This window comes from Pipistrellus kuhlii, unplaced genomic scaffold, assembly GCF_014108245.1.
Source record: "Pipistrellus kuhlii isolate mPipKuh1 unplaced genomic scaffold, mPipKuh1.p scaffold_m20_p_3, whole genome shotgun sequence".
Lineage (NCBI taxonomy): Eukaryota > Metazoa > Chordata > Mammalia > Chiroptera > Vespertilionidae > Pipistrellus > Pipistrellus kuhlii.
In genome coordinates this window covers 164849238-164872320 of record NW_023425529.1, presented here as the reverse complement: position 1 = coordinate 164872320, position 23083 = coordinate 164849238, and the positions used below count along the sequence as shown (strand labels likewise).

At 46.6% G+C, this 23083-nt stretch overlaps 1 protein-coding gene and 1 long non-coding RNA gene across 5 annotated transcripts in view; both read left to right on the top strand.

The window, feature by feature from the left end:
• GPAT4 (glycerol-3-phosphate acyltransferase 4) overlaps nucleotides 1-17701 on the top strand; it is a 39199-nt gene extending 21498 nt beyond the window's left edge. For 3 of the 4 annotated variants that reach the window (XM_036455393.2, XM_036455392.2, XM_036455394.2), the window contains exons 3-13: nucleotides 3975-4044; nucleotides 4210-4510; nucleotides 5524-5598; nucleotides 7046-7135; nucleotides 7272-7365; nucleotides 7946-8061; nucleotides 8901-8956; nucleotides 10366-10451; nucleotides 13814-13942; nucleotides 14021-14100; nucleotides 15859-17701. In XM_036455393.2, coding sequence (XP_036311286.1) covers nucleotides 3975-4044; nucleotides 4210-4510; nucleotides 5524-5598; nucleotides 7046-7135; nucleotides 7272-7365; nucleotides 7946-8061; nucleotides 8901-8956; nucleotides 10366-10451; nucleotides 13814-13942; nucleotides 14021-14100; nucleotides 15859-15967 — 1206 coding nt within the window. In that variant the 3' untranslated portion in view covers nucleotides 15968-17701. The remainder of the gene's footprint in view (nucleotides 1-3974; nucleotides 4045-4209; nucleotides 4511-5523; nucleotides 5599-7045; nucleotides 7136-7271; nucleotides 7366-7945; nucleotides 8062-8900; nucleotides 8957-10365; nucleotides 10452-13813; nucleotides 13943-14020; nucleotides 14101-15858) is intronic. The other variant, XM_045588858.1, reaches the window with a different exon arrangement.
• On the top strand, nucleotides 11846-13807 carry LOC118728668. The gene is made up of 3 exons (XR_004990965.1): nucleotides 11846-13337; nucleotides 13444-13447; nucleotides 13592-13807. It is a non-coding gene; the product is annotated as an uncharacterized LOC118728668 (long non-coding RNA).
• Nucleotides 17702-23083: the final 5382 nt, after the last annotated feature.

Here is a 23083-nt window from a genome sequence, read left to right as displayed (position 1 = left end):
AAAACGTTGGGTGCATGGAGGGAATTAGGTAGACTATAAAGCTGACTATTTCCTCAGGCATTGAGAAGCTATTGAAGGTTTTTGTGGGGTTTTTTTGTATGTGTGTGTTTTTTAAAAGACTTTCTTACTGATTTTTATAGAGAGGAAGGGAGAGGGGGAGAGAGAAAAACATCAATGTGAAAGTAAAACATTGATCATCTACCTCCTGCAGACACCCTCCTGGGGATTAAGCCCACATCCTGGGCGTGTGGCCTGACAGAGCATTGAACTGGCAACCTTTTGGTGCTTGGGACAGTGCCCATCCAACTGAGCCACACTGGCTAGGGCAATGAAAGGGTTTTGGGCAAGGAAGTGACACAGACTGGCAGAATATGTTCAGATAGGTTGGAGGAAGGGAAGTGCAATTAAAGAGCTGTTGTGCATTAGTAGTGTAGGCAAGAGAAAGATTCGAGTGGCATGACACAAGAGGCAGCTGGGAAAGACAGCCTCAGGGGAGCATTGGTAGGAGTTGGTGACAGATGGGAAGCCTGAAAGCTTGGGTGACAGAGGAATAGTGATCCCAGGACCCCAGGAGGAGAGCGGAGGGAGGGCGCACACTGGGGCTTGGAAGGAGCTGTCTTGCCTTTAATTCTCAACCCAGATGGACCAGCAGGCGATTGGAATTGTGAGGTTGGCACTTTGGTGCAGTCAAGATTTGTAGATTTGGCAGTTTACTTAAAGGTTATAGCTGAAGCAGGAAGAGAAAGGAGTTGTTAAAAGATGTAGCCTTTGCTTGGGACTTAGAAGTTTGGAGAATGGGAGCTGGATTTTTTTTAAGGTTTGAGTCTTTTGATATATCTAGTTAGTTCATAGGCAAATGCAATGGAAGCTGACTGAGAAGGAGGGGAAGGTTTCTGCTGAGATTAGTGTGGCTAAGACTGTTAGACCTTACGCATGTGATTAGTTCCTAAATTAGTTCCTAATAGAATGAATGCCCAACAGAAGTGCACCATCGAACCATCTGCACGTCCAAGGGCAGGGTCTGCATTTCACCTGCCAAGGTCTGCATTGGGTTTAATGTCACCTAAGAGTGCAGCATTGTTAATGTCCTTAAATGGTTTCTTCTCTGTCTGCTAGAAGCTGAAAAGGGAATAATTTAGCAGTCTGATACTGACAGTGTAGTAAATGGCATCTCTCAGGGGGTGAAGTAGTCTAGCCATTCATTCACAGGCTGTTCTGAGCTAATAACCGGGTTCCTGCCATCTTTCCCTACTCTTGTGACTGGACCGATCTTTCCTAAACAAAAGCATTCTGTAATGTACAAAGGAGGAGGGCAAGGGGATGTTTATGACAGAGCTAGGAGACATTTAAGGCAGTCCCTTTCCAATGAACAAAAACCACAGCCATCTTAAATTTTGCATAGTGAAGCAGTCCTCACAGACATAAATCCTAATATGTTACCTGCCTATTGCATCCTGATCTGAGTATCAGAATTGTCAGTACAGAACCAATTCTGATTGTGTACTTTTATTTGTGCTTGCAGTACAAATACAGAGTCTTGGCCAAAATGCAAAGCCCTTTAAACTCTGATGGAGTGATCTCTCTGTATGCCAGGCTTATAAACTTCTTGCTCCTTACCCACCTCTTCCCTAGATGGAATCCTCAGATGAAATTCACCTTTCTCCATTTTAGGAGTTATATTTACATTGTCTTCTAGACAATGCATAGAGCCAAAAGACATCGATGGCTTAATATCTGAAATACAGAAAATGGGTTAGGAAAGTTTTCTTCCATAGACCTGTCTTTGAGTGGGTGACTCTGTAAGCCTTCGGACTTTTTTTTTTTTTTAGACAGTGAAGTTTGAAGAAATTTCCAGATGAGGTCAGATCACTGATTAAACTTGTGTCCTGCTTTTGGCTCATAGACCATGCAGAGGAGTCTTGTTAATACTTCAGGCTCTGCCAGAAAAATCCACACCAAATGCTTTCGGCCCTGTGGATTTCGCTGTGTCATGGGATGAGAGGGTTCATTCCCACCTTGCATAACTGGAAACAGAAGTTAGAAAGACACCTTTTAAGATATTTGCTCCATTTCTTTGATCACCATGGACATAACTTTTTATTTGATGACAATATATTCCTGTAGTTAATAAGTGAGCTAATGTTTTCACCTCTCATTATTTGATAGTGGGAGAGACCCAGCCTCTGACTCTCTTTAGTTAAAAGGTTAAATGAATGCTGACTGGTGTGACTCAGTGGTTCAGTGTTAACCTATAAACCAAGACAGTGGTTGGCAAACTGCGGCTTGGGAGCCACGTGCGGCTCTTTGGCCCTTTGAGTGTTCTAACGCCACTTCTTAAAAATAGACTCACCCAGGCCCAAAACCAACTACTGCGCATGGGCCACGAAGTTTAAATCGCACTGTATGTGCACGCCCACACGTGGTATTTTGTGGAAGAGTCACACTCAAGAGGCCAAAGAGCCGCATGTGGCTCACAAGCCGTGGTTTGCCAACCACTGAACCAGGAGGTTAGGGTTCAGTTCCCCATCAGGGCAAATGCCCAGGCTGTGGGCTCAATCCCCAGTAGGGGACATGCAGGAGACAGCCGATCAGTGATTGTCTCTCATTATGTTTCTCTCCCTCTCCTTTCCTCTCTGAAATCAATATTTAAAACAAAAGATTTTAATGAAGGAAGAGAGGCTCCAGAAAGAGCCATTCTTTTCTAGATCTCTTCCAGAGTCAGTTATTATTTTAGTAATGAGGACAGTTAGGGTTTTATTCAGTTGTCCAAGTTCTGTCATGTACATAATTTCATTTGTCTAAGGGGTGAGGAACATACGGCCCACGGGCCATCGGCCTGATAAATCATTTGGTCTGGCACTGCCAAGGCATTGGGGGTAGCTAATTAAATGTTTGACCAAATATATAGCAGGCTAGTTTTTAAGTTGATAATTTTGTATGGCCTGCAAATGATATTATAAATATCCAAATGGCCATTGGCAGAAAAAAAGGCTTATTCCCCATCCCTGTTCTAAATGATCTTGTGATGTAGGATGTTGACATGCCATCATTCTGTAGGTAGAAAAGACCAACTTTCAGAGTGTTGGAATGAGTGATTAAGGAACATGTGTCAAGTTTTTTAAATTTCAAAATAGTCGTCTTTTTTCTTAACACTTTTTTTGTTTTTTTAACTATGAGCCATCTTAGGACTTTATATATTAAGTGGGGTTCTCCTGTTAAAAGTTTACTCAGAGGGTGAATGGACAGTCCACATATATATATTATTTAAATCCATTTTTCTACTTGAAAACTAAAATTGTCGCTTTCTTGGAATAATTTGGGAGATAGGCAGCATCGGGTGGCAGGCAATAACTTTAAAAATGCTTGATTTTAACAGACTCTCCAACTGGAGAGAGAAGGCAAGGGGGTGGGGTGGTTAGAGATCAACCAAAGGACTTCTATAACCAATGGACACAGACACTGGGGCAGTAGGGGCTTGTTCTGGGGGGTGAGAGTGTCGGGGGTAGCGGTCAATTGGGGGAAAAGGAAGCATGTAATACTTTAAACAATAAAAATATTATAATGAAAAAAATGCTTTTACAAAAAAAGGTTAAAAAGTAAAAGAAAACTTGATTTTGCTGTTTGTGAATAGCTACTATTTGGCAGTAAAGAAGGAATGTGTGAGGTCAACATACAGTCAGCTAGGGAATTCCTTAAGGAACCGGAGACAGATTATGAAGTGAGAAGCTTGAAACTTACCCAGGCCTCAGTCTACAGCTCTTTCCTGTAGGCATTTTAATTCTTGGTCTTAGTTATCAAGCAGGAGGCCTGCTCTAGGAGGAGAGCAGAGCTTTAAGCTCACTTTCACAATGGGTGCTTTCTTGGCTACAATCTGATCTCAGGTGACAGGGCTTGAGGCTTTCACAGAATGGCAGTGGCAGTGTTCCCTAAAAGAGAGGATTTTTTTCTTTATTGTTTCCATTTTCCCTCTGCAGTGGGCAACCTTGAGAATGGAGAGAGGAGCCAAAGAGAAGAACCACCAACTCTACAAGCCCTACACCAATGGTAAGACTGGGTCTTGGTCCTTATCCTAAAAGCTCCCTTTGAAATATGTTCCTGGGTGTTTGAATCCCACAGACTCTTCACTATGTCAATGGTGGGCTGTGTACTCTGAGCATCTTAAACATGCTTCCTCCCACCACGCTGCTTGACAAGTGTTCTCTTTTGCAGGAATTATTGCAAAAGATCCCACTTCACTAGAAGAAGAGATCAAAGAAATTCGTCGAAGTGGTAGCAGTAAGGCTCTGGATAATACTCCAGAGTTTGAGCTCTCTGACATTTTCTACTTTTGCCGGAAAGGAATGGAGACCATTATGGATGATGAGGTGACAAAGAGATTCTCAGCGGAGGAGTTGGAGTCCTGGAATCTGCTGAGCAGAACCAATTACAACTTCCAGTACATCAGTCTTCGGCTCACTATCCTATGGGGCTTAGGAGTGCTGATTCGGTATTGCTTCCTCCTGCCTCTCAGGTGAGAGCAGGGCCTGAGGGGGCACTAAAGGACCTGAGTTTCTGCTGCCTAGCATCTTTGACCACATGGGGGCATATTACTTTTATTAGATAGGCTAGGGGCCTGATCTTCTGTTGCCTGATCTGCTTACCTTTGGCTCCCTGCTTTATTTTCCCATTTTAGAAAAGATAGGATTATTTCATTGGTCAGTCCCTCTGACCCTTGGAAGGGTACTGGTGATCATCTTTTAAGACCTTCATTTTCTGCGTATCAGACAGAAATAGTTAGGTTTCTAAAGACCAATTTCTTGTCTGGATGAACAAAACACAGGGAAGGGAACATGATGTTCTCTCTGGCCACTCCTCCCTGGCAGGGCTAATTCTTCCCTCTAGTACAGAGGCAATATTGATCTTGGTGTCTCTGTACCGTGTGCTTTGCCAGATGCTGGTACCTTCAGGCTCTACTTCCTATTGCTTCACAGAGAAGCTGTGCTTCTGCCACCTTAAAGCCAAAGGGAAGGGTAAGACAGCAGGACAGCAGATGCCTGCGGGCAGAACAGCCAACCAATGTTAGGATTTGACATCATTCTGGCAGCCTGATGCCTGAGGAAATAGTGTCAGCTCAGAGCCAAATCCATTGTAGCTATCAGTTTTGAATCAAAATGATCTCTGGTTGTGATAGGCCTACTCAAGTTTCTATATAGAACTCGAGTCTAGGTCAGGGGAATGCTTTTTCTGCCAAGGGCAAGTTGGCTATTTAGAACATCATTTGTGGGCCATACCAAATTATCAGCTTAAGAATTAGCCTGCTATATTTGGTCAAACATTTAATTAACTCACCCCTAATGCCTTGACAGGGCCAGACTAAATGATTTATCAGGTCTCTATGGTCTGCAGGCCAGATGTTCTCCACCTCTGTCCTAGGTGATCGGGTCTTGGGGGTGGTTTCATGATGCTGCTTTCATATCCCGCATTCAGTTCTGTATGTGGTGCGAGGATTTGTTTACTATGTTTTAATTTGTCTTCTCATTACAGGATCGCTCTCGCTTTCACAGGGATTAGCCTTCTGGTGGTGGGCACAACTGTGGTGGGATACTTGCCCAATGGGAGGTGAGTAGAATGAATGCCCAGGCTAAGGGGTGGTTAGTTCTGGAACGTGGCTACAATAATGAAGGCCAGACTACTTCTCTGGGTGCAGCCAGGCCACAAAATCTTAGGTTGGGATGAAATAACCCAACGATAGATAACAATGGCATCAGCACTATAGTTTTTATTTATTTATTTGTTTGTTTGTTTGTTTTTACCAATCTTGCCCTCTAACCCTCACACTCTTTTCATTTAAAGACAAAGGAGAGAAATCACAAACTGTAGAGTCCAGTGTTAGCAAGTTTTACAGCATGTTGTTTGCCTTTAAGCATTCTACTGTGTTAATAAATTGGTAAGCGGATAAGAACTGTAGATAGGGTTGCTTTGTTCTCTGAAGGAAAAATTTGCTTTTTCTGGGAAATTCTGGAGCAGATAACCTTCTCCTCTGCCCTAGCTGGGTAGGAAGTTGGACTCTGTCCTTTCTTTGCCTCTAGGTATTGACCGGAAAGGAAAGGAATGTAGTAGACTAACCTGTGCAGGAAATTCTAGGCCTATGAATTCTAAACCCTTTACTTAGGTGAAGTTAACAATTCTCATCATGCTTTGTCTCCTTATATATGGTCATACAGATTCTAATAAATTATAGGGTTTTACCATATACACTAATACAGAATACTTTGCAGTCATAAAGGACTGTAGGCTGTAATAGTTAAATGCCGGGGTTCTTGTCCCAGCATTAAGCAAGGGTTCAGCAATCTGGAGAAAGGCTGTGTATAGATTCAATAAGGAGTCCAAAGACGAAAGATATTTTGAGAGGCATTAGGGTCATAGGAGTTTCAGCTAAAGGAGCAAAAGACTTCTCCTTGACTCAGGACCTGTGCTTTTCATTAACACAATTAGTCCTAAGGGAAGGTGGAGATAATACACTTCAAAGGGTAGGGTTTACAGAAGCATTATCAGATTGGGGGAATAGCCTACAGCTGTTCAGGTGTTTGGCCAACTGGAGGCAATAACATGTAGATTAAGATGCCCTGAGCTGTCGATTATCCTATTCAGGTTTGGGGGAGATGATTACATATGTGGCTCAGCCCTTATTGAGCCCCCCAAGCTTCATCAACCTTTTGATGAAACTTTTTTTAAAAATATATTTTATTGATTTTTTACAGAGAGGAAGAGAGAGAGATAGAGAGATAGAAACATTGATGAGAGAGTAACATCGACCAGCTGCCTCTTCCACACCCCCTACTGGGGATGTGCCCGCAACCAATGCACATGCCCTTGACCGGAATCGAACCCAGGACCTTTCAGTCCGCAGACCAACGCTCTACCACTGAGCCAAACCGGTTTCGGCTAATGAAACTCTTGTAATTAGGACATGCTGGAATTGGTTCCGACATTTAAATAGTTGGAGTCAGTAACAAGTCTTCTGACATGTAAAAGAAAAACAAAAACCTTTGTCCTGCTGTTGCAGGTTTAAGGAGTTCCTGAGTAAACACGTTCATTTAATGTGCTACCGGATCTGCGTGCGAGCCCTGACAGCCATCATCACTTACCACGACAGGTGAGTGGTACATACAGAGGACAGCCAGCTAACCAGAGCTCTTCTGAGCTTTCAGTTAGTGAAGCTGAGGTGAGGGATGAGTTCCAAATGAATTGTTTCACATCAATTTGTATTGCTTTGCATACATTCTAAACAGGAAAAACAGGCCTAGAAACGGTGGCATCTGTGTGGCCAATCATACCTCTCCTATTGACGTCATCATTTTAGCCAGTGATGGCTATTATGCCATGGTAAGACTTATTTCTTTCGCTTTCTTGGGGCAGGCTTCTTACTTTAGAGACTGGTCAGGTCTGGGAGGCTTCTGGACCCTTCACTAAAGCTCTTTCTTAAGTTTATGAGCAAGTAAACATGTTTTATGTACGGGCTCCGGTTTAGATTTTTGCCTTTTTTCTGTGGCTTCTAATAACTCCTTGGGACTTTAATAGCAGATATTCTGAGCAGGGTGACTGAAAATGTGGCTGGAGATTAGGCATGGAAGGGGGGAAGATAGGGAGGGAGGATTTGAACGTACTGGGTTCCAGGGCATTGGAGAATCTGTCCAGGCGGCACTTTACACAGGTGTCATTCAGTATTTCATTTTAGGATTTTCAACTGTGTTTTCAATTACATATCTCTGGTATCACTGATTAAAAAGAAATGTAAGATTCAGGGAGTCTAATAGTGGTTTCTTAATAAAATGTGGTTATCAATAAAATGTTAGTATGTGAAAGGTTGGTGTGGTTATCTTGTGGGATCTGGGGCTTTCTCCAAAGAGTGGGGGATTTGTGTGGGGATGGTTTCACTACCAGTTATTTCTTTGTCTGAGATTAGGTGGGTCAAGTGCACGGGGGACTCATGGGTGTGATTCAGAGAGCCATGGTGAAGGCCTGTCCTCATGTCTGGTTTGAGCGGTCTGAGGTGAAAGATCGCCACCTGGTGGCTAAAAGGTAAATCAACAAAATGCTATCGTTCTATGATATATGACCAGTTATAGAGAAAATAAGCATTTTAGAGGTAGTTATCTCTCCATAATAGAATTGTGGTATCTTCTACACTGAGTCTATACTGCTTTCATAATAAAAATATTTTTTCTAAAACATGAAATATAAAAATATATACAAACCCTTATATTATTTACCAATAGTAATGTTTCTAAACCTAATTTCTTGCACCCCTTGTAATAAACAACTTACGTTATTTGAAATCTCAAAGTGAATTATTACAAATAAAAACAAACTTAAAGCAATGCAACAAAGTGGTGCCCTGTTTCAAGCTGGAAAAAAGGGTTAATCTGGTGCAAGTAATGGCAGAAGCTTTGCAGTAAATGAGAGGAATCCAGACCCAACTGAGACCATCTTTTATAAGGACAAGTGAACCTGCCACTCAAGTCCCTTTGCTGCCTCTCTCAGGATGGGGCGTAAAGCCAGGTGGATATAGGCCCAGCTTAGCAAGACTGGTATAGCAGGTGTTTATTGAGGGTGCTCTTCGCAAGGCTCCATAGCAGATGTGCCCTGCAGATAGTCCCAAATCTGTGCAATGTCCTCAGTATACAAACTTTAACACTTAATGGAATAATTGTATGAATTAAATAGTAGTCATCTCATTATCCCTTGTCCTTATGAGTTTTAGCTTTGTGAGATTTAGATTTGGGGTTTATAAAATATAGGGTCATGTTTGTTCACTATGCAGTATCTAATGTCACATCTATGTAGGTTATTCATAAATGCATTCTGGTGGTAATGGACTAAGGCTGCCTGATCCTCTGTTTTATTTTTCTCTTCTAAAGACTAACTGAGCACGTGCAGGATAAAAGCAAGCTACCTATCCTCATCTTCCCAGAGGGTAAGAAGCCTTTGATCACCACCGAGGGCTGCTGTGGGGGAGGCCGTGCAGGATGGGAACGCTGGTGTTGCCTCAGCACCAAGTTCCTCAACTTTTGTTGGGGTTATCTGTTTTCATGAATAATGTTATGTCCTTTTGGATTGGTTGTGGGATTAATAACTTAGAAATTTAGAATTTAGAATAAATGTGATAGTGTGAACTTTCAATGCAGGAATCCCTTCTGTGGTATTGTCTTCAGCTTCCTGTAAACTTCAACTCCTATGAAGTTCTTACTGAGACCTGCCAAATCTGCAGGCGTCTTTGGCCTTTTATCCAGGCTGGTGTGTGTTCATCAAGAACTGGTCCTGTTATAAGAGAACTAGAGGCCTGGTGCACGAAAATTGTGCACGGGGGTGGAGAGGAGGGGTGTCCCTCAGCCCAGCCTGCACCCTCTCCAATCTGGGATCCCTCTTACAATCCAGGTCTGCTGCTTCCCAACTGCTCACCTGCCTGCCTTCCTGATTGCCTCTAACTGCTTCAACCTGATCACCCCCTAACCACTCCTATGCCAGCCTGATTGATGTCTAACTGCTCCCATGCCAGCCCGTTTGCCCCCAACTTCCCTCATCTGTCAGCCTGGTCACCCCTAACTGCCCTCCCCTGCAGGGTTGATTGCCTTCAACTGCCCTCCCTTGCAGGCCTGGTGCCTCTCAACTGCCCTCCCCTATTTGCCTGATCACCCACAACTGCCCTCCCTTTCAGGCCTGGTGCTTCCCAACTGCCCTCCCATGCTGGCCATCTTGTTGTGGCCATCTTGTGTCCACATGGGGGCAGGATCTTTGACCACATGGGGACAGCCATATTGTGTGTTGGAGTGATGGTCAATCTGCATATTACTCTTTTATTAGATAGGATAGAGGCCTAGTGCCTGGGTGGGGGCCAGCTGGTTTGCCCTGAAGGGTGTCCCAGATCAGGGTGGGGGTTCCCTTGGAGTGTGGAGTGCCTGGGTGAGGGGCCTGTGGTGGTTTGCAGGCCAGTCATGCCCCCCAACGACCCAAGTGGAGGCCCTGGTATCTGGAATATATTTACTTTCTACAATTGAAACTTTGTAGCCTGGAGTGGAGGTTTAGGCCTGCTAGGTTAGGCGGAAAGCTTGGCTTCTTCCATTGCCAGAGAAACCCACGCTTCTGTGGCTGCAGCCATTTTGGTTGGGTTAATTTGCATACTCTGGTGTGTGGGCGTGGCTTGTGAAGCAGAATGATGGTTAATTTGCATATTACTCTTTTATTAGGTAGGATAGGGAGTGAATGAGTATGTTGCTCATCTCTCTCTTTAAGTGTTCATCATAAGCTGAGGAGAGGACAGATTTATCCTGTTTGAAGAGTCATTAGAACTGTTAGATAAACATTTTATTCTCTCTTGCATTTTAGGAACCTGCATCAATAATACATCTGTGATGATGTTCAAAAAGGGAAGTTTTGAAATTGGAGCCACGGTTTACCCTGTTGCTATCAAGGTACAAGATCTCTGAGGGTGCGTGTGGTCATTGTGGCTGCTGCCAGAAACAGGATGCAGCCGGAGAAGATGGAGGAAGGCGCTGGTGGCACCATCAGCAGGTTGATCTTCTCTGGCAGAGCAACCTGGGCTGGGCCATGTGGGTCGAGTGCTTAGGAGAATTTGGCCTGTTCACAGCCTATTAGAAGGGACTGGGAGTCTTGGAATGTGGAGCAGCCAGATTCCAACCCACGCCTCCTGCCCCCAGCAGATTCAGGAAGTGGGGAGCACTTTATAAGCTTCATGTATTTCCGCCCTTATTACCTATCTTCATAAACCTCGCTGGGACGGAAGGTGTTCCCCCTGAAGGGGTGGCTTACTGCAGGGAGTGGGTGCTCCCCAGTAGATTGGTGTCCGTGGTGGAGAGACGACGGTGTGCGGGCGAGGGCGGCTCATCTGTGTTTATAAGGCGAAGTGGATCCTAAGGGCCTGTTTAGTCTATCCCTCCACCTTTTAGGAACTGGTACCTCTATTGTTCAAACTCACCCAGAAATGGGACTCAGTTTCCCTTTTTCTCCTTCCCTCTCCTTCCCCTTCACATTCTTCTGATTTTATAAATACACAGCATTCTTTCTAAAAGTTTGCTGTTACATTATTCTGAGAAACACAGGCTTTTGTTAACATGTTTAAAGTATTTAGGTTGAAATCAGGGTAAAACAGTGAGGAAATTTGAGCTGTGAGGAAATTAGAATTTAGTCTCCATACTTTTGCAAGGGTCTTTCTATTGTCTGCAGAACATTCTGTGAAAATACGGTTTTTTATCTTCATCTTGCCAGCACAGCTGGTGCAGGGGGGGAAGAGGTGCTCCTCTTGCTAATGCTTACAGGTGGGTGAAGCACCAGGGCAGGGATGGCCAATGCAGAATGGCTGCAGGGCAGCGATCCGTGGGTCAGAGCTGCTCGAGAGCTTTGTGGGGGTGCAGTGTCTGCTGTGGGTGCAGGACTGGAGAGATGTTTGCTCTGCCTGCATTTTAGTGTGCACGGAACCCAGTGCTTCCCAATACATGTTTATTAAAAACAAACCAAAGGAAACATACGTACTACTATTTGTAATACTTTAAACAATAAAAATAAATAAGTAAACAAACAAAAAATATAGACCAAAATAATAAAAAAAGCAAAACACCACTGGCCCTAACTGGTTTGGCTCAGTGGATAGAGCATCAGCCTGTGGGCTGAAGGGTCCCAGGTTCAATTCTGGTCAAGGGCATGTTTGTTGGTTGCAGGCACATCCCCAGTTGGAGGTTTGCAGGGGGAAGCTGATGTTTCTCTCTCATCCATGTTTCTAACTCTCTATCCCTCTTCCATCCTCTTTAAAAAAAATCAATAAAATATATATTTTTAAAAACCACAAACTACTAGACAGAAGCCTTCCATGCTCACTGAACACTTTGGTCCTTGGATCTCAGCTGCATTAGCTCACCGGGAGGGACTGAAAACGCAGGTGCTGGGCTTGTGCTTCTGACTTGTTCCTGGGCATTGCTGATGCTGCCAGTCAGGAGCCACACTGTGCACCCTGCTCTGGAGCGGGGGTTTTAGCCAGTTTTGGAACCTAGACCCTTGGGGCAGTTATGACTCCTCGCTAAAAGAAAAGGCATGTGAATTTTACATAGTTTCATTCCATTCACAAATTAAAGTCCACATAAGATTAAGAACTCTGCTCCACAGATACTTTTCTAGTCTTGTGAAGTTTGCATTAATCAAACTTGGATAACCTTAGCAATTTCAAGACTTACTACACTTCCACCAAAACTGTTTCCACCAAAATTGTCGTCATCTGATTTTGAGCAGTTCATTGCTATTTTGAGCTCTTTGCCTCCTTTTTCTCCCTATAGGGTCTGCCCAGCATGGAATAGAGAATCAGCCCTAAGCCAAGGACTCACACACTGACACATATCACATGTTTTAATCTATACAGTATAGTTAGTGCTTTACAAAACAGGACAACACTCTTCAGATCACATACATCTGTTTAAAACTCATTCTTCTCTGGTTTCCTTTTGGTATTATAATGTGATGTCATTAAGCCTTTTGTAGTTATGTCTCAATTTCATATTTTCTGTAATTAAACCGAAATGTCTTCATTAAAGTACTCGGGTTCTCAACTAGGAATAATTGTCCAATTTCTATTCTGGGAATCATAAAATTTAGGCTTGGAAGACCTAAAATATCCTATAGGTCAGACTGAGCCCATGCCCTGAGTACAGGGTTCCCCAGCACAGCCTCCTGCCTGTGCTCCTTCCGCAGCTCTTCCCTCAGGGGCTTCGGCACCTGCTGGCAGCTTGATTGTGTGGCATCACTCTTCAATTCCACGTCCACTTATTTTTCCACTCTCTGTCCACCCTCTTTGCTTTGTAGTCACACAAAGCCAGCCTCATGTCTTATCTATGATGGACTTTCGAACATTTGATACCAGGCCCATGCCACTTTGTTCGGGGATTCTCCTCAGGCTCAGTTCCTTCTGTGCTTCTGTAACTTGCTCCAGGACCCCTCCCACAGGCTTACTGGCCACTTACATTATTCTTCTGTTTGTTGAGAATGAGGGTCACAGCATTGGCTACATTTCCCACAAAATCCTGTGGAATCACAGCCTCTGCCTCCATTAGAGTCGTTGGCAAATGGAAGTATCGTACAAGCCCGCGTCCTGGTGGGAGGTGCAGCATCTCTGGGCGGACTGTGCTGTCGCTGTGCGTCCGCTCACTCAGGAGCACTGACGGTCAATCAGAGCAGAGCCTCCTGCTCAAACAGATAACTGGCTTTGCTAGTGCAGAATTGCAGGAGCATATCTTAAGCTTTCTAATTGTTTTCTCTGGGTCAAAGGCCCTAGAAATGGTATTTAAAACTTGGTAGTTATGTAGCTATGTGGGAAAATACCTTTATTTGGGGGAGATAGATGTATTTATGAGGGAATAGCATGAGGAGGTAGGGTTTATAAGAAGGGAGGAGGATCATGAGGCAAGTGAGGTGAAATTTTGGTAATGATTAGATCTAGGGAATGGGTATAAGGGAGTATATTATCTTAGTCTCTTTTTCAGTATGCTTGAAAACTTTAATATTAGAGTATATGTGCCAATAAGTGAGCAAGATGTGAAACTAATCAAAGAGGGAGGACAGTTGTCTGAGGAAAGCTGTGAGGGGTGTCCTCCCTGGGAATCTACAGCAGTCTTTGGGGTTAGTCAGGGAGGTTAATGTTTCTAGAGGTCAGAATTGCCTGGAGTAGCATTACTTCACAGGTGTTTGTGGAGTGGGCTAGAATCAGCTTTCTAATACTGACACTGCCCCAGGGATGCATTCATTGTCAGAACTGCTGTCCACTGTTTTTCAGTATGACCCTCAGTTCGGTGATGCCTTCTGGAACAGCAGCAAGTATGGGATGGTGACATACCTGCTGAGAATGATGACCAGCTGGGCCATCGTCTGCAGCGTTTGGTACCTGCCTCCCATGACCAGAGAGGTAGGTACCCCCGCTGCAGAGGTCTTCACTTAGCTCTGTGTGAGCCTGGGCTCAGTGGTCTCCTTCACTTTCTTACAGACAGATGAAGATGCCGTCCAGTTTGCAAATAGGGTGAAATCCGCCATAGCCAGGCAGGGAGGACTTGTGGACCTGCTGTGGTGAGTCTGTGTGATTTTATCCGCTGGGTCTGAGAGAATGTCAATTTCTGAAGAAAATGCTAAATTGTTGACCTCATTTACGAAGACTCCTCCCCTCTCTGGTGGGGAGAATGAAGCTCACCTGTCCTGGGGCAGGAGCAGTTTGCTCTCCCTTTGTTACCCTGATCTCGGGGGACATGGAGCCTGGGATGCTTGGGCTAAAGCAGTGAGTTGTAGCTCTGGGATTGGTACCAGTCTGCCAGGGCACCAAGCAGTCTTGTCCCTTCAGGTGGGGGAGCCCTGATGCTGATCTAGAAACCTCCTAGGGGTACTAGGCTTTCTGATCTCATATATTTGGCAAAATTGGATCATCCTTAGAAAGGCAAACGTTTTACCTACTAGAGCAGGAATTGGCAAGCTTTTTCTGTTGCGTCAATAAATGTGTTAGACTTTGTGGACCATGTGGATCATTAGCGGCAGCTGCTTAATTCTGTCCTTGTGGCACGAAAGCCACCAGAGTCAACACATAAACAAATGAGTGTGTGTGTAACAGGAAAACGCCATTTATAAGAACAGGTGTCAGGCTGTGTTCGGCCTGTGATCACAGTTTGTAGACCCTTATACTGTATATGAGGTAGTTATACTCCAGTAACAGCAGAGTGACAGGTGAGTGCTGGCTCAGGGAAACCATTCAGGCATCTTAGGATCCCCAAGGTTAAGTGCGGGGCTCTGGAGAACATTTCTGGAGTGGACATTGTGGGGAAAGTGGAAATTCAGATTTGTGGGTGCTCCGTGAGATCTTACTTCATCCTCAGAGGGGCTCCGGGAAGTATGGGAATTGTTGCTCCCATTTTTCAGATGACAGACTGAAACTCAGATTAAGTAACCAACGCTCAAAGTCACAGAATAAACACTGGGGCCAGATTTTGAACTCAGGTCTGACAGGCCTGTAGAGCCAGAATGCTCATGCACTGCTCACGGTCCCTCTCAAGGCTGAGGAAAGACAAGGTGGCTGCCTTTGAAAGGCCGCCTTTGCTACGATGTGAGAGGGCGGAGTGAGGTCTTTGCATAAGGTCTGTCCAGTGATGGGGCTCCATCAGAGACTTCCACCACTACCGCTCCGTAACTCAAGAAAAGGGTGGGTGGGACTGAATGGGGGTATGGATCCTCTTTAGTCATCAAAGCTGTGGTAATTCTAGGGTGTAGGTGAACAGTTGAGGTGACATAGGGTGGGAGTGGGACTCTAAAGAGGCAAATCCAAGTGGAGCGCATTATTTGGGGAAATGAGGAAGTCTGGGATTCCCCTGGTACTGTCCTGAGCACAGAAGGAAGACCACGGTATTTCCCGTGTGTTTGTTGTTTGCATGAATCTGGAGAGTCCTTGGATCTGAACTTTACAGATTTTACTTCACAGATCCATTTTATCAATTTATTGTAAGTCTCAATGTTTCTAAAGCTTGGTTCACTTTCCATAATGCCAGAAGACCTCCTTTGTCTCTTTTAAGGTAAGGATGAATGTTGGAGTAGAAAGTGGTAGGTTTAAGCAATGTCAGTACCTTGAACATGAGTGGCGAATAATGGCCCCAGGCAGGAGTGAGTTTTGAGGTAGAAAGGATGGATTCCACAGTCCAGACCCACTTTCTGAGCTCACCCTGATGAGAGGCCATGGGGGACCTTTGTTTCTGCCGGGCTGTCTTGATTCCAGGCAGCATAGGGCAGTGGCTGTGGTGCAGGGTGGGCAGGAAGCGTCGTCCTTACATGCAGCCTTCCTCTCCCCAGGGATGGTGGTCTGAAGAGGGAGAAGGTGAAGGATGCTTTCAAAGAGGAGCAGCAGAAGCTGTACAGCAAGATGATCGTTGGGAACCACGAGGACAGAAGCCGGTCTTGAGCCCACACCTCGCGCTGGCCGGAGCCACCGGGCCGAACCCTGGCACTCCTGATGGGAGCCAGCTGGAGTCCTTGCCGCCGCCCCCACTGCTGCATTCCTTCCAGGCTCGGGTCTGCGGGCTGCTCTGGAGCCTGGTGCCCGCTTCTACAGAGCCGCAGGGCCCCGGGCTCGCCCTCTGAAGCGAGTGCTACTGGGTGCTGCCGCCCAGGACGAGAGGCCTTCTTGTTTATTTTACACTTAAGTCCATTGAAGGAATGAATGCCATTAAAGTCAGCCCTCAACCTGTGCACATGCGGGGCTGAGTGATGGGGAAGATTCGGCCACATTCCCATGCTGGGCCGTGGGACACCCACATGCCAGGGTCGTGGCTGGGGGAAGGGCCACCCACTCGTGAGGAGCGGCACTGCCAGGCAGTGTGGCCGGCCAGCCCAGCATCGCCCCGCCTCGGGGCTTTGCAGACTCGATAAAAGAAAACTGTTGTCTGCAGGGGCTTTCTGCTAAATGAAGTTTTAAATTCTCATGCAATCACCAAAGGGCATGGGGAGAGGCAAGATGGACCAGTGACTAGTGTGTGGTGGGAACCAAGAGTCATTTCACGTTCAAACTCCAGTGCTCACCCCAAACTCCCATGTGACTTGCTCTTTGTTAATACGTGCCTCAGTTTTCCCATCTGTAACCTGGATCGGGAGGGGAGGGGTGGTGATACCTACCTCACAGGGTTGTTGTGGGGACTGAAGTGCTGCTGTGCGTGAAGGATGAAGAAGCTCAGTGTTACAAGTCCAGGACCCTGAGATGTGGCAGGACAAGGGCAGAGCTTAGCGCTGCTGCCCAGGCTTCGGAGTTGTTTTTTGAGTAAATAAAATTGTCTGACGGTGAATGAATAGAGGGGATTTTCCCTTCATTCTTTCTCCCCTAGATGTAACCCTAAGCAACACGTTTCTTAACAAAGTTACAGAACCCGGAACCCGGGGCTGGCCGGTGTAAGCTTGACTTCTGGTCTGAGGAATAGCATTGTTCAATGGATTCTGCTGCTGCTCTTTGAAAGCATATCAGATGTTTGTTTGCATTTCTCCCTAGTTAACTTAGACTTCCCAGCAGGGATGGAGATGTGGAGTTCTGCACAGATGGTGCCCTGGGCCTGGAGGTGTGTGATGGGGGCACGTTGGGTCCAGGTGGGCGAGAGAGAGTGCAGGATGGCAGATGCAGTCTGTAAGGACGGGAAAGCCATGAGGAAATACAGGGCCAGACAGGAGCGGAGGCCGGAAGAGGCAGTGAGGGGCGGGACTGGCTGTGCACCGTGGGCTGTCACAGCCAGAGGGAAGCAGCATGGCCCCCTGCACCCACCTGCAGGCACTGAAGGTAGATCCAGAGCCAAGCCACCCTCAGCTTCCTGGTCAAGGATCTCCCAGTTTCTAATCCCTCAGAAGAGCTGCCTCACCTCTACCATTTATCCTCTCCCCCACATCCCTTCACTCCGAGTGGCCCAGTCACTACACCTCTCGGGATTTTGCCCCAGCCATGGCAAGTGTCACCCCTCCAAGTCCACCTCTGGCCTGCGATTTGGGGATGTGGGAATGAAGCCCCGCCCCTGAGGCTCCTGATCGATAGCACTTTGCCTGCCTGACCTGAGTGTAACTTGCCCTAACCACTGCCTAACCTCTTCGCCCCGTTTCCTCTTATCTGCTACCCCGTGGAACATTTTACTCTCAAATAAAAACACTATTACGACTGCAAGAACAGCCTTATGAACTGCTTTACAAAGTATTCAAGAGTAAACCGACTATCAGCCTTTATAAGAGGCGATATTTAGTGTTTTCAAGCTGTCTGAAATGATCTTTAAAAATGGATCTTGGGAGATGAAGGTCCCTTTAAAATTTCCTTTTTAAAAAGCCTGCTGATTAGTACATTTATTTTATGGTTTTCATAGGTATTTAATATTTTATCTCTATTTTCCTCATATTATTTTAATCAAAACTGGCTGCTGATGACAAGTATTGCAGGAACCTGGTTTAGAATCACTACTATGTAAAGAAAGAACTTGTGGAGACTAATAAATGATTACTTCCCTCTTTTACTAAGTGGGGAGAAGAGAGATGAATTACACTGTATCCCCCTCCCCAACAGACCTCTAAAATTTTAATTCAGTACTTGTTACAAGCATGCAGATACATCAGACTGCTCCATCATTCTAATTGGGGACCCTGCAGGCCCCAAGTTCTCCATAAGTCAGAATACTTGGTTTGGGATAATGGAGTTGGGCTTGTGTGGTAAAACTTCATTGTACTCAGGGATAATAACAGAGGAGCATATAAAATACACTCGCTCTTGTGATCCCAGCAAAGAGGGTGCTTTTAGAGTAAAACCAAGTGTGGCATTCATGAGTGTCGAGAGTACCATCCCACTTCCAAATCTGTGACATCTCCTTGGCTGCTTGGATTGGATTTCCCTGACTGCTCCTTCACCCATAACTAAGGACTTGGGCTAGACCAGTGGTCGGCAAACTGCAGCTCGCGAGCCACATGATACTCCTTGGCCCCTTGATGTGGCTCTTTGACAAAATACGACAGCCTGGGAGAGTCTATTTTGAAGAAGTGTTGTTAGAAGAAGTTTAAGTTTAAAAAATTTGGCCCAGTAAAGAAATTTCAGTCGTCGTACTGTTGATATTTGGCTCTGTTGACTATGAGTTTGCCGACCACTGGGCTAGACGACCTCTAACGCCCTTTCCACCTCTGCAGTTTCTGTAATTTTTAAACCCATAGTTCAAACTTCAGCTTTAAGTTCTAAGTCGCCTGGGTTCAGAACTAAGAGAAATCAGTTTAAAACCATTTGCTTGCTCCAAAACAATGGGGCTAGTGAACTCCACTAGAGGGTGTCCCAGGTGGGAAGGAGAGTCCCCAGCCTTGGTGGCTATGGGCCTAGGGGCTTTGATGGCAGATCTTGGGAAGACTTTTTTTGCCCCAGCCAGTAGTAAAATTTCCCTGCTGAGGAAGCTCACTAGAAAGCTGGGGCCAGGCCAGAGCTCAGCCAGGCTAACCTTGATGGAGCAGTTTGAGATGACACCTTGTTATTTCCCTCTTTTACTAAGTGAGGAGAGGAGATGGGAATTATATCCTACAGTTGGGATTATATCCAACTTCAGAACAATTCTTGACTGAGACCCCATTCCCTGTTGCTGCTCTTCAGAGGGGATACAAGGTTCGGTGTGAGTCGGTGGGGAGTGCTGCCCAGAGCCCTGAGTGCCCAGCCCAGCCCAGCGACCAGGCTTCAGGCACATCCTGTCTCCGCCCTCCACAGCAGCACCTACCAGTGGTGGGACTATGCATTCAGCCATTGAGGTTTTGGAGTTGACCAAACCCTCAATGGTCAGGAATAGTGTTTCCCATGGTCCCTGATGCATGCGAGTCCTTGAGTCGTAGGTCCCATTCATGCACTGTGCATCCAGGGTGGCCAGCCCGGTTTCTCCGGCAGCACTCGCCCGCGTGGCCTGGGACACGGGCTGCAAGGGCAGCTGCATGCACACTGGCTCTTGGACACGTGAAGAGACGACCATCCCACCATCCATCTTCCACCGCACCACCACTCCCGCTCCCCCCAGTCAATATGTCTCTCTCCGATGGGAAAGTTAATAAATTTTGCTCTAGATTAAAAGTATTGATCATTTCATTTGTAAACGATAAATAAAAAGGGGGAACTTTTCATTGCACCAGGGGTGGCATCTGGTGTATTTGGCCGGTGGAATTGCGCTAGCTGTCGGGGGGTGGGCTGCTCATATGCATTCTGGCTGGCCAGCTGCATTGATTTCCTATTAGTCTCCCAGCACCACCCAGTAACACATCATTTCAGTACCGGCTATTAATGGTCTTTTGATAAATAATCACTTGTAAGTCAATAAATTTTTATTAAACAGTGTGGCTCTTTGATTTATTAAAATCCGACCGTGTTTGTCTGGGAGAAAAGGGATGCCGAATTGAAGTGGAGGTTTTCATACATCTTCCTGACGCCGAGCAGTCACCGCACACTCCAGAGAAAAACAATTGCATTTTAACAGAAACAAAACAGCCGAGTTTGGAACTTGGACCCAGGGAAACTTTATCTCCGTCAGTCTCAGCCCGAGGCTTACTCTGTGGGGAGCAGCAGGCCCGAGGCGCCACTGTGCCAAGAACTTTGTGTTTGCTCCAGAGAGTGCTGAGGTCCCAGGCTGGGCCCCGCCCCTCGGTTGCCTTCTGGGTAGCACAGACCCTGCCCGACCACTGGCCAGCCCTCCCCTGGCTGAGAGGTGCACCTTGGTGGTGGTGCCCTTGGCACACAGACATTTGAGATTCATGAGCCAAGTGAGACTGCAGGACCTGTTAGCATCCTGATCAAAGACATCTTGTGGCAGGAAATGCCCAGAGACGGACTGTGTTTTGGTATGTGGAAATCTGGCTATATGGATTATTATTATTTTTTAAATATATTTTATTGATTTTTTACAGAGAGGAAGGGAGAAGGATAAAAAGCTAGAAACATCGACCAGCTGCCTCCTGCACACCCCTACTGGGGATGTGCCCACAACCAATGTACATGCCCTTGCCCAGAATCAAACCTGGGACCTTTACAGTCTCTAGGCAGACACACTATCCACAGAGCCAAACCGGTTTCGGCTGTATGGATTATTTTAAGAAGGGAGCCAATAGCTGGAGATTGGACATCTTTTTTTGCGAGGTTGTCATTTGGCCTAAAGTTGGCTGTAAAGGTTTTAACATCTTTTCATTGAGACGAAGATGGCCCCAAACATGAATATAGAGCGGCCCAATCCATGAATACAGAAGCAGAACTCCCAGAGGGAAGTCTGAGGAAGGGAACAAACACTAGTTAGAACGCGTCCTTGGCCCTGCCCTGATTCCAGCCTCTGCCGATGATATGACATCCCTTCGTATTCAGTGTGACAGGTGTTCACAGAGGGCTTTCCAAGGGGGAATTGCTGGTGAGTTCAGCTCCGGCCTCGATGTCCAGCATTTCATGTGATTAAATGTTTAAATCGCATTTCTGAATGTTTTTATAACAATGGTTTAAGCCTGCTGCAAGGTGTCTGTGCTGCTGCTTGGGGTCCTTTTCTGTCCCGGTCTTAGGGGTGAAGGCTGCCACGTCAGGGGACCTTGAAGGAGACCAGGAAGCCGGAGAGAAGAAAACAAAGTGTGGCTGTGCCCAGCAGGTGTGCATTTACATAGGGGTTTTCCCTCCACGGCCCACTCTGTCCCAGCACTGGGATTGGCCAAGGACCGGCTCCTTTGCCACGGAGCTCTGAGGCTTGGGCCCCACCCAGGGTGGCACAGGGGTGTGCCCAGGCAGGGAGGCCACGGGGCAGCACAGCTTTCTAAAATGAGTCACACTAGATCTGCACTTTACACATGCAAAACTCAAGTCCACTTTCAAGGTTACTTGTAAAGTGTTTCACTTAGGACGTCGCCCCCTAGCCTTTGTTAATTCCCCTTCACGTCATTTCCCCTGCTTTGTTGTTAGGGCTTTGTCAGGAAGGCTGGGGTCATGTTTGTTTCCTGCACTCCATGAGTTTACTTCCCGTGATTCTGAGTCCAGTACACGAAACTACAGGAAAGGAGTGACTTGCTGTGCAGCTTTCACAATAGTGAGGGGAGTGAGGTTGGCACAAGGAGTTACAGGGCATTTGGGCTGTCACCCAACAGGTACCTGCACCTCCCGTAGGTTTGGCCCGGCAGCAGGAGGCTGCCTCCCTTGGGAGTCAGGGTAAAGACCGGAAGCTTCCAGAAGACGACCTGGGGATGCTAGAAAGTGGGGTTGAACAACCACTTCCTTCAGTCGGCCGCACGACTCCCAGAAGGTGTTCTCATTGCATTTGAACCCCTCCCCATATTGCAGACTCGGCTCCGAGTGGCTGGAAATGAGGCCAGGAGAGGGTTAGCTGGTGCCTTATCCCATGCAGATCTAGCCAAGGTGTTCTCGGCTCACCTTGCCTCCTCCCACCCTGTTTGCAGGGTCTCAGCAGACACTTGCCTGCCTGGCTCGGGGAGCGGCTCTACAGGAGGGGCCCGGGGAGGTGCCCAGCGTTCGGGGTCCCCGGTTCTTGCTGCTGAGGCAGTGGGCTCGGGGAAGGGCTGCTTGCACTCAGATTGATCCACCAGCTGTGATTTGTCATTTCTCCAAGGCAGGCGCTGTTTTCTCTTGCTTCAGGAGGCCCCTTCGACACCTGCTTTATTTTTCTTCCTGCGCTGACGTGACGGGAGACAGGTGTTAAACTACTTAATCACTTTAAAATTGTTTTAATTTTCTGTTTTTTATTGATCCCTCCAGCACCAATTAATCAACTCACTGGACCAGGCAGTTAGTACATTAAAAATTGTCAGGGAGGCCGTGCATCTTGCAAAATGTCTAAAAAATATTCGGCTAGCAGATTTCGTTTTTCTTTGGCATGCAACAGTCCTTGGCCCTCAGCGCTCCCACGTGGAAAGGGCCGCTGGGTCTGAGGCGGACCAGCTTAGCCAAGGTAACGGCCGGGCTCTGGCCAGAGGGGCTTCCTGTGGGGGAAACAGGCAGGTGCCCTTCTCCTCGGATCTCCACCTTTCCTTCCACTTGTGTTCTCCGCTTCCCGGACAGCGCTGGGTTCCCTTTGCCTGAGAGTGTTGGGGACTTTGCTCTGGGCCATGTATCCTCTCCCTCCTCTCCCCAGGGCAGGACTTGATTGTCTGTGACTGCCCTGGCACCTACGGCCAGATTTCCTTTCCCAGGACGTTGGCACTTTTGACTCATCCTTCTGTTGTTGCAAAGCCACCTCCCTGGGTTAGAGGCCTGCTCTCCCTGGGAACTGTGTGCCATACCACCTTGTCCCTGGCCCTGGGCGATGAGCCCGAAGCCCTTCCATGGGGGGTTCTGGGCCACCTCATCCCCACGGCCGCCCGTCCTGGGCCCCTGTTATCCCTCCCCTTGAAAATGATTAACTTCCTGGCTGTACTTTCTGAAGTAACAAAAACACGGACAGAACACCCGGGGGCTGCCTCAGCATTTCTCAGGCGTGGACACTTGCTTCCCAGGGTTCCCATTTATGCCCAATTTTCTATCACTTTCTAAAAGCAAGCCCCTTATTTTTTCTGTAGCAAATTA